A 16532-nucleotide genomic window follows, 5' to 3' on the forward strand; every position below is an offset into this window, starting at 1 on the left:
GTAGTTTAAGTGGATATATGTCTGCTGAGATTTAAAGGCCTGAGTTTTGTCGTAGGACTGCGGTTGTGGCACATGCATTTTTGTGTGTTTATTTGTTTACAAATGGAGGAAATAGAAACTACCTTCAAGGGACTGGTTATCTAAATGAAAATGTGAGATAGCACTTTACAATAAGGTTGTGTATCAGTTAATGCATAATGCTAACATGAACAAACAATACATCTACAACAGGGGTCTCCAACCTTTTTGTGAGTAAGGGCTACCACAATGGATAAAACAATCTGGAGGGCTACTTTTTGATTTTTATCTACTCTAACATTTTTGTTTTACTTTGTTGATTCTATTTTATTTTTACTCGTTGATATGTTTTATCATTGTTTAAAATGTAAGCATACATAAAAGAAGCCAAGCTAATATAAAATATGCAATAAATAAATATCACAATTGAGCCTGTTAATAGAATGTGCTTTGGCGGGCACCTCACAGACTCCGTGCGGGCAACCTGGTGCCCACAGGCACCATATTGGAGACCACAGATCTACAGCATTAAATGAAATAATACACCATGAACTACATGAATAACTGTTTTGACATTAACTAATATTAACATGAATTAATACGTTGAGAAACTATATTATATTATAATTTTTTTTTATTACATGTTAATATGAAAAGCAAACGGTCCACCCATACATTTATTTAAACATGACTGACTGGAAAACAACATCCTAATGAATATTTTTTTTTGATAAACTTTACTTTGAAAATAATAATAAAAAAGTTCACATCTAAACATCTACTGTATGTTAACATCTTATTATATGCATCTAAAGTGTTTGTCTTTGTCTTTGACAATATTAATAAGACAATCTTAAAGGAATAGTCCATTTTCTTAAAAGAAAAATCCAGATAATTTACTCACCACCATGTCATCCAAAATGTTGATGTCTTTATTTGTTCAGTCGAGAAGAAATTATGTTTTTTGAGGAAAACATTGCAGGATTTTTCTAATTTTAATGGACTTTAATAGAGCCCAACATTTAATACTTAACTCAACACTTAACAGTTTTTTTTCAACGGAGTTTCAAAGAACTATAAAAATATGCACTTTTAAACCACAACTTTTCATCTAGGTCCGGTCCAGCGTGACCTAACGTAAATGCGTAGTGACGTAGGGAGGTCCCGTGTTACATATATAAAACGCACATTTGCGGACCATTGTAAACCATAAACTGACACAAAGACATTAATTAGTATCATTCCACATACAACAACGTAGGAACGGTCCTCTTTCAACACACTTGTAAACACTGGGGCGGAGTTTCGCGTTTGCTCTGTGACCTCTTGACGTCATGACGTATTGCGTGGGGTCACGTTGGCGCATCACGACCGGATCTAGACGTGAAGTTGTGGTTTAAAAGTCCATATTTTTTATTTTTCTTGTCAAAAATGACAATCATTTCGCTAGATAAGACCCTTATGACTCGTTTGGGATCGTTTATAGTCCTTTGAAACTCCGTTGAAAAAAAACTGTTAAGTGTTGAGTTAAGTATTAAATGTTGGGCTCTATTAAAGTCCATTAAAATGAGAAAAATCCTGCAATGTTTGGAATATTACTTTGATAAAAAAGTAATTTAACTTTACATAAATAAAAGAGGAAAAAAGAAAATATTTTCTTATGTTTTCTCTATAAACAAAAGTCTAAACTAAAAATGGCTGGGTGATTTTTAACCCACGCTCTGTAGATATTGGACAAAACACATGCTGGGTTAAAAATGACCAAATATTGGGTTGTTGTTATGCAACCATGGGTTAAAACAACCCAGCATTGGATCAATTTTAAGCCAGCGGTACGTTCTGTCCAATATTTATCCAGTTAAAATAACCCAGTCATTTTTCGAGTGTATTTGCATGTGTATATGTTCAGTAGTCACTTCATTACAGTATTACAGTAACTAATTTATGACTCTTAATGTAAATTACAGAACTATGTGTCAAATACAATTAACTCTTTATGCTGGACAATTAAAGAACTAAAGTATACTCTTCTACAGTTTACTTTTTAAGCATTAGTCAAGCTAGTTAAGTACATGGGAACTTTTCCTCACGCTATACCCACAATGCAGGGCACCTCATAAAAAGCAGATGATGTCTCCTTTTTGGAAGCTGAAATATAAGTCCCTGCATGTCCACACGTACACGGGTATTTTCAAAACCGTACCTTTTTCTACTTCTGCTAGGGTGAAGATTTTTAGAAACTATGGTTGCAGTTTTGTTGTGTAGCCGGTGAAACCGGAGTTTTTGACTTGTGACGTTGTTGTTTGTGCCAAGGCAAGACTCTGCAATGGCTTCTGATTGGCCAACATGGCTTTACGCTTAGGAATATATATCATCATCTGTTGGTTTGGCACGCTCTTGACAGCGCTTCATACCACCAGGTTTGCTCGTGTGGACATGGAGATTTGTTTTTAAACGAAGGAGAGAAAAACTCTTTTTAGTAAAGAGAAAGGACATTTTTTAAATAATTTTATTCACTGCATAACACAGAAGTCATTTCTGTAAGCATAAACACAGATAAGTTTTCTAAGTCATATTTGTGTAAAAAATAATGCTGTTATCTAACCACATTTTTTATGTCAGTTTAATGCGGAATACAGTAAGCTGTGATTTGGTTTTGATTAGAATATTCTAATGTTTATTTGTCCTTACTCTCAGGCATATCAGACACTTTTTAATGAACATAAGTACATTAGCACAGTTTCAGACTTACTACAGTTACCAGCATTAATATAGGTGAAAACATATTTTAAGCTGTCATCTGTCAAACTTTTTTGGTTAAAAATGAACAAAAATCGGTTTTTGAGCAAGTACATTAAAATTCAAAACCTTCTCCTTACCTTTGCCAGATTTGCAATGGTGACACTTAGGCATGTTCATATTACCCACTTATCCGTTAACTAAAGGTAAGAATTTATGACAGATTAATATTATCAGTTAAAAGAAAAAAATGTGTTAATTAACGTATGGTGGGTGTCGACACACTTAATTTGTGAATGACCTGTAAATGATGCAAATTATTGCTGCCCTGACGGATTGATAAAGAAATCATTTGTACTGTAAATGTGTATGTGCTTTGGAAGCTGCACGGAGACGCGCCTATGCGCAAGATGATGCGGTCCATCTCTGTCTCGTGCACGTCCGAACAGATCGCATCTGTCCTAGACCCTGAACCTAAACATCTCTCTTTTTGCACAGAGAAAAAAAAAAGTTTTGACTTCAAACAGCATAAAGAAAATAAATTGGGTTTTATTTTTTAAACGTGCAAAAATTACAGAATGCAACTTTAATTAATCGCTTTCTGCTTGTTAAGTCTGACGTCACAAGGCACAACTTTGGGCTCCATCTGATGCCCTAAACAAAAAAATAAAGTTGCGATCCTAACCTTTATCTCCATACTAAAATTCCTGAAGGCCAGAAAGTAATTCATCTTTTATGAACTGTTCAAGTATTTTTGGAATGTTGTGAGCTTGGAGATTGTACTGTACATTGCAAGTTTATAACATATAGCTCATAAACGATTGTAATTTAATTTGAAGCTATTGGAAGCTTGGACCTGGTCTTGGTGTTACGTTTCCATTTCATTTATTTATTTAATCAGGAACAGTGCACATTAATAATGCATAAATATGTAAAATGCACCAGATTTTGCCAGTATTGGCAAATTTGAACCGTAGTCCCTTTAATACATCTGTACTTAACAACCGGAATTATAAATCTTCTTCTTTCCCCAAATTTTATCTGTTAAGGCAAATTCCAACAAACACCGGCATTCTAATCATTATAGTCTGTAGGTGGTATACACTATGTTTATAAAACTATTTAAAGATATATACATTTTCAAGCCCCGGTTATTGCTAACATACCGTATATAACCCTAAGCACTTCTTTTTGTCTTTCTGACTCATGACTGTGTGTAAACATTTCCTTTGAAGCATTTAACCGAAAACTATCGCCGTCTGGCCGAGCTCTAAATGGTCTCAGAGGAGTTGTGCTTCTCCTGGAAAACTCACGTCTCCCTTTAAATTACATCTCCCTTTCCCTACCTTAAATAAATCAGTTATTAATGTCTCTTATTAGTCGGGCCAGAGAGCTCTTGAAGCGCAAGGTTAGAATTGTTTTTATTTTCCCATTCTAAGCGCTCTCTTAAGCTTTAAGAGGGATGTCTGAGCGCACAGGAGAGAGATTTGTGCCGAGCCTCTGGCGGTGGACGATTCGATCACACTTTTGAGAAAAACCTGCACCGCTCAAATACCCCCATTCTTCTTGGCCCTGTACGTCTGAGAAGCAAAGTGGGATTTTACCGTTAAGTGGGATTTTAAAATGTGCGTTTTGCATGCCATTACGGTGCCATAACTATTTCCATAAGTATTCCTGTCTGTTTATATTTCTCCTAGTATCATTAATTCTGCGAAGACCTCGGTTACCATTTTTTGATTTATCTATTTTCTCAACTCCTTCTTCAATACTTTTCTTGTCTCTTTCTTCCTCCTCCATGGTATTTAAGGTCATAATAGCGTGTTTGCTGGCGATTGTTAAAGTATGCGGGCGTAAAAAAGAAGGTGAACGCAGGGGAGGGCTCTTAAGTGGCCATTATCCTGATTTATTTGGCCTGGGTGTGGAGGCCCTGTTGCACGATAAAACTTCTTCTCACTTCTGCAGAGCAGAATGGACTTAGAGAGTTATATTTCACAGCACCTACAGTAAATCAGCTGGTGGACGGATACATAGCCACTGCTAAAGCCATTCACTGTCGTCCATACCACTAAGTCTCTCTCTCTCATACTACATCAGTGAGGATCTACCGGTTCATACACAGCGGTTTGTTCTTCTAAATGGAACATGATCATTGATAGATCTCAGTGTCACTTTCTGAGCTCACTATAGGATTCATGGATTCAGTGGAGTACATGAATATCACATTCGTCTTTGAAAATCTTACATCATTCCTTTAAGATCAAAATCTGCATTTTTGTGCGTGCAAGCGTGTGTAATTAATTGATAATGCTGTTCTGCGTTACAGCAGAAAAACGAGCATAATTTGATTTGACAAATTATACCCGACCCTCCCTCTCGTCTGAAATTAGTTCCTTTTTTTCTATTTCAAATTAAGCAAGCTTTTGAAGATTAAACTCATTTATGGCACGGGAAATGTATTTCGCCCATGCCTCAGGGGGCTAAACATAATGAATATTTGAAGAGATTATTTTAATTAAAGTCCTTTGAATCTAAATGGAGTCATATGTTATAGCTGTTACATATTCCTTCATTAAAAGTTAACAGCTTCACACACCGAAGGAAAAACAGAGTAAGAAAGATGAAGTGAGGGAGAATGTAAAAGAGTGGTACAAATTGAGGAAAAGTGGCTAAAGGGTAAGGACACTCCACCGCTCTGCTTAGCAATGCTGCTATAAGGTGTCCTGCTGGGTTCCAAAAAGAGCCTGTAACCACAGCACTGTGTGTGTGTGTGTGTGTTTGTGTGTGTGTGTGTGTGTATGTATGTGCTGGATTGCTGTGTCAGCAGACTGATCTTACAATGTGATGTATTTAGCTCTCATCGCACCTTCTGAGGTGCTGGAGAAATTTAGGCCTCCTCTGCAGCATGGCCAAGGTTATGATGTTGCCCCAAGGGCAAACGTTTCTGGGTTTTTGCGTACTGTATGTTCTAAAATTACTTAAGTCCACTGCAGAGGGCTTGAAAATATTTTGGATTGGTTAGTAATACACTGTATTTTGCATTAAAGCCTCACTTTACGATGTCAGGTGAAAATGAGGCAAATTGGGATGATTTTTTTTTTTTTTTTTTTTTTATTGTATAGGGCAGTGGAGATCCATAGCTATTTAAATATTGATTATAGTCATTATTATAATTCTCAAAATGAAATGACCTCAAAAAGCGCAAAGGGAAATAGTCGATGAAACAGATCAATATTTAATAAAATGCCAAGCATTTATACATACAATCCTTGTACTTTTGTTATATATGAAAAACTGAAACAAAATAGCCCCTTTAGATCAATTTATATGAATCAAAAATAAACCTTGTTAGTACCTTACACAATATATAACTAATCTAAATAATATATATGAATAGTTTGGTTCCAAAAAAATTATTTACCATCAGTATTGTACCGAGCCCCTAAGGTGACATTGGAGTAAAAAAATCTAAAGTTAAATTTCATGTGCTCACGTGAAATGTTCATGTACTTACACTAAACCTTCATGTGCAGAATTAATTTTGAAAGTTTAGTTTCGCATGCTCACGTGAAACTTTTGCGTGCGCACATGAAAGTTTCACGTCAGCGCGCGATAGTTTCACGTGCGCACACAAAACTAAACTCGATAGTTTCTCGTGCACACGCGATAGTTTTACGTGCGCACATGAAACTATTGCGCGCTGACGTGAAACTTTCACGTGTGCACGCGAAAGTTTCACGTGAGCATGCAAAACTAAACTTTATTTAATTTTTTCTCCATGTCCCCTAGGGGCTCTGTAGTATTGTATCAGGTCAGTATAAAATAGTAAATTCTTAATTTCAGGCAAAATCCAATATCTGTCTTGTTATTCTGTCATCTTTTCTCCCTTTTTCCCAAAACGTCATAAACGCTACTCCTCTTTTTCTGCAGAATGCAATAAATCCGCTCAACAAATCAGAGCGCACCATTCCACGCATTTTAAACAACAATGACGGCGCATTCACTGTAAAAACTGTTACTTAGATCTAACTCAATAAAATTAAGGAAACATTTTCCAACTAATTTTTGTACGTTTATTGAACTAACTGATATTTTGAGTAAGGACAACTTAATAATATGTATTAATATGGATTTCAAGGAATGCAAAAATATTAAGTAGCATTTTAAGAAAAAGCAAATAAATTAAGTACTACCAATGTCAAAAATATCAGCATATTATACACAGACTTAATTAAAATAGGTACATTTTAAATGAAAAAAAATACTAGTTAATTTCTTCTGATTTATTCATTAATTTTATTATGATATTATTTATGGTTTGTTGTTGTTTTTTTATTCCGTGAGATAAGGGCATGAAACGTTTATTCATTCAATGCACCCACTCAATTTGCAAAACCCACCAAATGCAGTCCCGTGCAAAGCATGCTGGGAACTACGAGTCCACTGCCTAGTTAGTTATGTTTAATAATAAAATCATGTAGTTTCAACACAAAATTATTAAGTTAATTTCCTTCTTACAAATTTAAGTGGATTATACATGATAAAATGAAGTTGATTTTACTCAATGATGTGTTCATTTAGAATTACTCAAATTATTCAAATTATTCTGTAATTTTAACTCATATTTTGATAAAAAAATAAAAATTAAAAAATTGTAACACAGTTTACTCATTTTATTTAGTTAAATCTACTAAGGGACAGAAACACTTTTTACAGTGTTGAATACGTACAGAATACTAGTTTTCCTCATCTACTTTGTACTTCGCGATCAACAAACAAATAAAATAATACTTTTACTCTATAATAATATATACTCGATACTAGATTATAATATTTTATTCTAAGCCAACGAAATTCGAGCAGGACCAAAACATGTTACAGCTGATCGCTTTCTAAAAAGTTCAGTGACAACGTCCCAAGAATGACAGCAGCAATGACAGTGTATTTAATATAACAAGTGTTTTGATTAATGCCATTAATTTCTTTTTTTTAATCAGTGTATACCACTACTCAACTAAATGAAAATAACATGGCAAAGAAGATGAATGCACATTTTTATATTTATATTTTTGGGAAAAAAACTTGTCATGGATTTATTGCATTTTTGTGGAAAAAATAATCAGTTTTTATAATAAATCTTTAAAAATCAAATTATGGATTTGAATTTTTTATGTTTTTATAACCTTAATATGCTATGTGAAATTTATAACAGAAAATAGTGCTTTTCATCTTGTCACTTTCTTGGTATAGAAAACACGTTTTTACCGAAATTAGTCAAAATGGATTTATGCGTTATGGAACCAAACTCTTATCTTTTATATAAGATGCTATAAGATAAATAGCTATTACAGTCGCATCACAAGTTGACCGTTCCATAATTTTAGCATTTTGCACCGCCGAAACATTTTGCATTGCTTCAAAACAAGGCTGGTATTATACAGCCCTGCCTATGCTACTTCTCATTGCATCGGCTAATTGCTAACATATGTGCCTCTCTCTTTCTCTCTTCCTTTCGGCAGCAGACCGCGGGAGTTCTGGCGCCTGGACTACTGGGAGGATGACCTGAGGAGACGTCGACGCTTCATCAGGAACCCGTTTGGGTCCACACACTCGGAGGCTACGCTCAAGGCTGCAGCAGAGCATGGTGGGTAATATGGTCACATACAATCATCTGTTTACACTCTTTCGCACACAAATGCAGCCCAGTGTGTACAGCTGTAACACTTTAACCCTCGTGATAACAGGTATACGGCTGTTAAAATCAAGTCACCGTAAAACCTTTATAGCGCAACTTGACTCAGTAAAAATTAATAATATGATAAATAATTGTCATTAGGTAGCTACCGTGTTACATCTGACGCTTCTCCAGTTCTTTGTATCTCAGATAATATTAAGAAAGTAAGTCTCCACTAATTTGTTTATATACAACTTGGTGTTCCTCTCATTAGCACAGGTATTCAAGTAAGGGCTAAGTGTTCCCAAATACTACTACATTGTCACTGTACTGTATGTTTCTTCCCTCCAATGCACGTCTGTAGCCAACATTACAGGTAAGATTGGTTGTGAACGTAGTAAGAGAAGTAGAGATTGTGTTTGTGTATATATATATATACTAGATATATACAATAAATAATTTTTTTATACTTGCCCGGTCGGACCAGTGGTTTAGGTTTTCACTTGCCCTGCCAAAATTTTTACTGGCCCCAATAAAACAATGTCAGTGTCACATATTTAAAAATAATAATTCAAAAGTCAAATATAATTGTATACATATATAAGACATTTTCCAACGAAAAAAGGCTCCTTTTGCCATGTTTTACCCAAGTAAATGTCTGCTTCCAAAATGTTAAATATTATATATTGATGAAAATATATTTCAGTGATTAGGGTAAAGCACTGGCCCGATCGGGCAAGTGACAATACTTTTTTACTGGCCCGAACATCTCTCACGCTTGCCCCGGGCCACCGGGCAGTCCTTTATGTTGAGCCCTGATATATATATATATAAACATTTTTGCTGGGATTAGATGTGTGGAGTGCTCATTATAAAAACTCAGACTCACAGATTTAATGCTTTGTGTTAGTTTCTGTGCATTACAACTATGACTCACAGCAGGGGAAAAATATAGAAAGCTGCTTTTGTTATTTGCAGTTTTTATTAAATATCTGAGTTATTAAGACAATAAATTTGCAGTAAACAAAATTATTTGCATTCATTAATGAAGTTGCATGCAATATATGGACTTATTCGGGGAGTAGAAGTCTCTTTTTTAGTTGTAGTTGTTGCAAACATTTTTACATTTGCAAAATGTTTAACTTTTTTTACTGTATGCACGCCACATTATGTGCATAATTTATTCCAGAATATTTTTCCTCATTGTTCTTTTTATTTATTTATATTTATTAATAAATCTGCCTATTTGAAATATGCATTACATGCTATATGACTAAAACGAACTCCACGATAACATTACAGGGTTCGTTTTAACAATACCATCCCAAGTACAGTTTATGAGGTTGTTAAACTTCATTGAAGAAGGTTAAAAACCTCATCAGGGGCTTGTATTTCTTCTTCTACCCCCTAAAGGCATTTAATGTATTTATGCTTGCTTTTTACCAGTCAAAAGGTATATCCAAATATAAGTTTAACATTTCAGTCTTGGTTTTTGTGTTTAAATGGAGCAATGCTCTGTCACTTCATTCAGCACAGCAACGCATACAACATATGAGAGTTAAAATGTTTCACAGACTCCTGGCTAATGCTTTAATTCTAATGAGTTTTTCGCCACACTCACAGATAGCAGGCTTTACAATCGCCGCCATTCAGTACTTGGACTTGAGCAGCTTAACCTATTGCACCCTTCAGAAACAGGGCCATTTCTGAGAGAAAATGTCTCCAATATGTCACCGGTTAGTCCCCCCTCAGAATGACAGAGGTTCTCTAGACAAATGACCAATGTGACAGAAGTCAATAAGAATGTGATCTAAAAGCAATAAGTGTTCAGAATCCCAGCATCCTCTGAGACCGATGTGCCGCCCTAATGGTCATAATATGCAGCTGGAAGGAGGGCCCTGAGGGGACCCAATGATTTCTCTTTCTCCATTCCTGTCTTCCACTTTTTCTCTTCTGCATCCATCCCTCTTTCTTTTGCTAACTTAGGACTTGGTTAAGTTCAAGTGTTCCTTAAGGAACACTTTGGGTCCCTTTGAAATGGAACCTCAAACTTTAAGGCCTTAAAGCATTATATTCAAACGTTTCCCCAGTGACTATCCAGTGCAGGAAATAATCAATCCATCCATCAAGTATTTATGTGCATATATTAATTGTTTTACAGGGGTCTCCGTTTGCTAAAAGCCTATATATGACAAATAGTAAAACTGCTGTCCAGTTCATTTTATTCACAAAGTATATAAAGTTTCTTTTTTAAATGAACTCTTTTCACCTGAACATGCATCACTGAACATAAAAGTGTTTGAAGTTAATTGATGCTCTTAAAATTAACATTTGCCTGCCCCTACCCCCATTTATAGAAAGCTTGTGTGTTTTCTGCTGACCCTAAATTTGTTGCGGAAGTGGAACGAAAGACTCAGGCCAGGATCTCATGTTTTTAAACAGAGCGCAAGGGTCATATCTGGCTGTGATTATTTCTCATGTGTAAGAGAAAGTCAGTCTTTTTTTTAAAAATGCAATCTACTAGATAGGTAATGTTGTGATCTATTATGTACATCTAATCGATTTAGCAACCTTATTTTGTTTAAGCCATGATTTAACATCATAATAAATCATGTTTTGAAGACATCACACCAAATGTTTTTTTTATAACATTTCCGAACATTTAATAAACTTTTTAATAATTTACAAAGGCTTACAACTCTTAGTGCTTAAAATACGCCATCACACCAAAACTTCCTTTACATGACATACATGATAATTTATCACCAGCCTGGAAACAGTGGTTTGATTTACACCCATAATGCGGATGGTGGTTTGGTAAGATTCGAAATGATATTTATGGCTGGGAAAACCATAAACCATCTTTCCAGGGATTGATTTAGCCAGGTAGGGGCTATGATGTTTGGGAACTCAAAGGAGTGTAAATACCTTAAGACTAATGTCTCTGTTCCCATGATCAATAACCACCGCCTCGCTTCACTCCTGGCTGTAGCCTACTCTTGTTAAAAACAAATTTGTTAATTCTGACAATTTAATTGCTTTGCCTCACTATGCCCTTTAGTTGCATATAAATGAGCATTTGAACCGGCATGGAAAAGGGAAGCAGAGCTGTGTAACGTAACAGCATGTATTTACATTAGCTTTGCTGATTGAGGCGAATGAATGAGCTTTTTAAATAAAGCTGAATTCTGAATGTAATCTTACAACATGGGTTTTGGACTCATTAAGGGGCACTGGTAGTCCTTTATTGGAGTTTTTCACCAACACTTCATGGGATCAATGCAGGAAGAACGCAACAACAGAAGTTACATTTCATTTTGACTGATACTTGGTGAAAAAGTAAAAAAAAATACTCCGTTCTTTGCAATGCATTGTAACTTGCTAAAAATTGAATTGTACTGTTAATGTTGTTGTTTTATTGTTGCATAAAAGTTTGTTTTTCATTTATAATCTATTATATTTATTTAACTGTTTAGTTTTCATTTGGTGAAGCATTTCTCAATATTTATTGAGTAGTTGCATTTAAAAACTTTTTTTTTAATTTTAACTACTGCAAATGTAAACTTTTCATTTATAGTACTGTGCTATTTTGGAGCAGTCTGTAGAGCCTGTATTAATCTCAGATCACTGGAAGTGATGCCAGCTCGGCTAGCTACAGACGCATTAGAAAATAAATGTTAGTAAATATTATTCCGACCGAATGCACCGAAACATGTTTTTCTGTCAGATCCGTGTGTCCACTCTGCATGGTGTGAACACACGGGCATGTGGTATGTATTAGGAAGCTGGTAGTAATTTCACCGCTGCTAACTACAAATTCTCTGGGGAGAGTTAATTACAGGAAGACCGTTCTAAATATCAGTTCGCCAGCATACTTTCCATGACAAGAGATTTCTTTGCTCTGCTTTTCTAATGGTTTAGGGGTCTATTTATAAAGAGTTGTCTCAGGGTTTTGCTTCAAGTGCAAATACAAACCGCCTCAGGTGATGTATCTGGCGAGAGGGGCCAAAGGTCACGTGGCCCTGTGTCCACTCAGTTCAGCACTGGATACTCCACTAGGCCTACAGACCGGACACTCCAAAGCAGTCTTATGAGAGGCTGCCCTGTATCACCTCTCGCTGTTTATAGATTTGAAGGATTGCCTTTGTGTCTACTGTAGACCCGGTTCTGCCCCTCACCACTTGGGAATGCAGTGCTCAGTAAATGTTTACAGATTACCATTTTTCTTAAATAATCTTTGCTGAACCTCAAGTCATGTACATTTGAAATCAGTAAGTCTTCCTATTTTTGTAAAGGGTAAGCGTGGCATAAGTAGTAATATTATTTTTGTTTAATCACAGTTCTGAATATGTTTGTCATAAGAGAAAGTATTTCATTTAATAGTTATAAGTAAATTGTAATTATTAAAAAAATGCATAATTAGTATCTTTGAAACACTAAGAGAAAAATAAAGAAGATTCAACTTTTGTGAATTTACTTTCTCTTTTTACAGTTAATCTTAAAAACATCAAAAAGTCTATTATGGGCCTTACTAGGGTCTGGTTAATGTAGGCCTATATCATTTAAAGAATTTGCCAAATTATATTTTTTTAAGTAAATGATTATGCCCTGTTGATATTGATGCAAAGATTTGTTAATAGTGAAATTCCACACTGTAAAAAATACTTTGCTGCCTTAAAATTTTTTGTTGAATCAACTCGGATTTATAAGTCATTTCAACTTACTATTATTTATCTTGACTAGAGATGAGTTGTTATAACTACAGGTGAGTTAAAATTAAGTTGACTTTTCTCAACTATATTTTATAAGTTGTGACAACTCATTTCTGTTGACATGACAAAAAATTTTAAGGCAGCAAAGTATTTTTTACAGTGCATGAAATTTAAATGTTTTGTTTTAAAATAAACAAGCTGTGTTTTTGTATTATTAGCTATTTTTATAGATTTTATATTTTTTAATTAGTAATTCGCATTAAAATATAAATTAAATTAGATCAAGTGAATTTGGGGTTTTGGTGATGTTAACAAACGCATTAAGAACAATAAACAAATAAAAAAGTAGTTTTAATCAAAAGTTTATTGATCCGTTTTTTTATAGTTTAATGTTATTCATTTCGATTTTATGACAAGAAGCACGATCTGCACAGTAAATTTGTTCTATTGTATCATCTACTTGAATGGGGTTTTAGTAAATGTGAACTGGCAGTCAAAGGTTTTTTGCGCAGTTACGCATGAATAAGTTTGTTGTGTTTTGTTTTCTTTAGCTCCAGAAGAAGACGTGCTGAAAGGCAAACAATCTATCAGAAGTTCAGTGTTGGGGAACCAGAACTCAGAGAGTGAGCTGCTGCTGGAGGACGATGACACCCTTTCATCCCTGGAAGAGAAAGAGCTGGAGAACCTCACAGGTGAACCAAACGCATCGCGACAAATTGTCGCGGCGCGCACTTTAAGGCAGCCTGGCTGGTTAGGTGACGGGTCTGGTTTGTTGCGATGTCATCTTGCCCCTCTCCTCCACTGTTAATAAGGGGATCACACCATTATCTGGGGCAGTGCTTTCTCATTAGCGGCCTGTGATCAGGTTAGATGTAAGTGAGTGCTGCGCACAAAGCCCACAGAAATGAACACACAGTCATCACCACCGTCTGAGCAGTGAACACGAGAATTAGGGTGAATTCCAATCGGAAGGTATCTTTCCTATGCCATATTTCCTTCGAAAATCAAAGATCGTAATGTGTAAACTCTGAAGGGAATTGCGCAATTGTGTGATGCCGTTAGAAATACACACTTGGCGAATAGAGCAATGAAAATAACGTCATTTGGAGCGACCGTTTATGCAGCGTCCCCTTCCCGAAGTGCCCATCAAGGGCGCAAAAACGCCGTTTGGAATTCGCCCTTAGTCTGCGTAAAAAAAAAGAATTAAATTAATGCGACTTTGTTATAGAAATAATTTTGTACTAAAATGTATAAGAAAAAAATGTTTCATTTATTACCACATTTTAAAAAAAACTTTTTAACAAGTTTTAGAAAATACATTTCCTTTTTAAAGTAATGTTGCATAACCCGCTCATAATTTAAGAAATTAAATTAATAAAAACGTTTAAAATTGTGTGCATTTATTTATCACAACTCTGTGTTTTTTGTGTGTTATATTAAGTGTGTAAAGAGTTAAATGCATATGGTTAACCTGTTAGGTGAAATTAAGCATGTATCTGATTTTGTTTCATCGCGTTTGCTTGGTGTTGTTCTCAGTGCCGGGTTTGTATAAACTCTTGATCTCGTATGCGCTGGCAGGCAACCTTATAATAAAAGACAGTCTCTCTCAAATAAAGTGCAAATTATCGTGGAGATCCGCGTCGTTGGCCACCATCCACTTGGCAAGCGGTTTGATTCAGGTGTAATTGCACGTGTTCCGGTTTAGCCGGAAAAATGTTATTTTTCCTCCGGATTACATGCTGATGAACATATCTGATCGTGCCATCCGCTCGTGAATTGAAGGGTGCTTGGGGAAATTAAACGTGGGCTTCTGGTCTCTGACTGCAGCGGCGTTTGCGCATGTAGAGAGAAGCAGAAACTCCCCCGAGCGGCCCTTCAGCATTGTCATGCTGGCATGCATTAAGATTGATGACAGATTAAACCCAAAGCCCGCAATCAATGCGCGCTGATTGACAGCGGATTTCAGCGCTTTTTGACAACCTCGACTATAGCGTTTCTATGACGGATCAATCTCCTAAATATGTCATTGTGCACTTGATAATCCTATTTGTGGATTAGTTAAATAAGTTAGATGTTTTAAGTTTTTTATGTTTTGCCTCAGTAGTGATTTTTATTAAATTAATTATTAATTAGTATTCATTATCGTTATCATTTTAGGCTAGTTGTAATATTTATAAGGTTGTTAAAATTGTAAATTTAAATCTAATAACTGTAAAAACTATAAAGATTTTTTAAATAAAATTTGTTTAATTATCTTTACATAACTATAATTATTTTAACGTCCACATCAGCAAAAGGTAGCGTTATGTTTACTCTAAATTTTAAATAAGCCAGCCCTTTAAATAACAGCGGGTGTTGATTGGTTGCCAATGTTTTATTGTTCATCAGCATGGGGCAAAAATCTGAATGTGATCTCAAAATATTATTTCGCAATTATTCCAATTGTGGTGTGGACTCCGCTAACTACTTTTAAAACTTTGTCTTCATTAATTGCAGAATATCTACACGTTATTTTAAAACATTATTTATATCTAAAAATAGTAACTTTATGTTTACCAGATTATTTGATTTAAATTGTGCTGTCCACAAATGATTGCAAATATAGCCTAAATGTAAAGCAAATAGCTGTTGTTATTTTTATTTTTTAAAAGCTCATTAAAATTAAAAATGTTCTATCAGGAAGTCAATATTCACCCTTGCTGAGTTGATTTGTACAAGTAAACACTTGGCACCCCTTTGAAATGGCTTGTATGCCAAGGGCAGTAGAGGTTTGAGGGGAGGCATGCATACACACACACATACACACTAACTAACGGCGGTCCTCTGTGTATCACAGGCCCTGTTAACCTGAGCACCAGCGCACAACTGATTTCGCCTGCTGTGGTGGTTAAAGGCACCCTGTCGATCACGGCCCTGGAGTTATACTTTGAGGTGGATGAGGAAGACCCAAGCTTTAAGAACATTGATCCCAAGGTAAGAGACAGCACTGCATACTCTCAAAATGGCTCACAGCGTATCGTAAACAGTGGTCATGCTATAAAGCACTGTTTGTGCACAAAGTCAGCGATGTGTCTCATAGCTACTTTTCCACACTTTGTCCCCTTCTGCAAAATTTGTAAGTATTGAATATATGTGGCCACCTTATTGTGTAAATGTTAAGATATTTTATAAATAAGGCATTTTTTGTCTAGAAAAGGCCATATCATAACACAGCGACTGTTTGGAGTTTGCTGATACAGAAGTGTGCAAACTGCTTGGTTATCTCCCATAACATGTTACATGTGGTTGTTTATAACACATGTGGGTCAAGTGTGATTATCACCATTGTTTTTAGCAGTGCAATGATACTCAATATCCTGACTATTTACTGAAATGCTTGAAGTGAATATCTT

The 16532-nt window shown here is 35.4% G+C and overlaps 1 protein-coding gene across 1 annotated transcript in view; it reads left to right on the plus strand.

Annotated features, from left to right (window-relative positions):
* lrba (LPS-responsive vesicle trafficking, beach and anchor containing) overlaps positions 1-16532 on the plus strand; it is a 336519-nt gene that overhangs the window by 209315 nt on the left and 110672 nt on the right. The window contains exons 37-39 of the mRNA XM_065254703.2: positions 8274-8398; positions 13692-13832; positions 15977-16113. Coding sequence (XP_065110775.1) covers positions 8274-8398; positions 13692-13832; positions 15977-16113 — 403 coding nt within the window. The remainder of the gene's footprint in view (positions 1-8273; positions 8399-13691; positions 13833-15976; positions 16114-16532) is intronic.

Source organism: Paramisgurnus dabryanus, chromosome 4, assembly GCF_030506205.2.
Source record: "Paramisgurnus dabryanus chromosome 4, PD_genome_1.1, whole genome shotgun sequence".
In the NCBI taxonomy this organism is placed as follows: Eukaryota; Metazoa; Chordata; class Actinopteri; order Cypriniformes; family Cobitidae; genus Paramisgurnus; species Paramisgurnus dabryanus.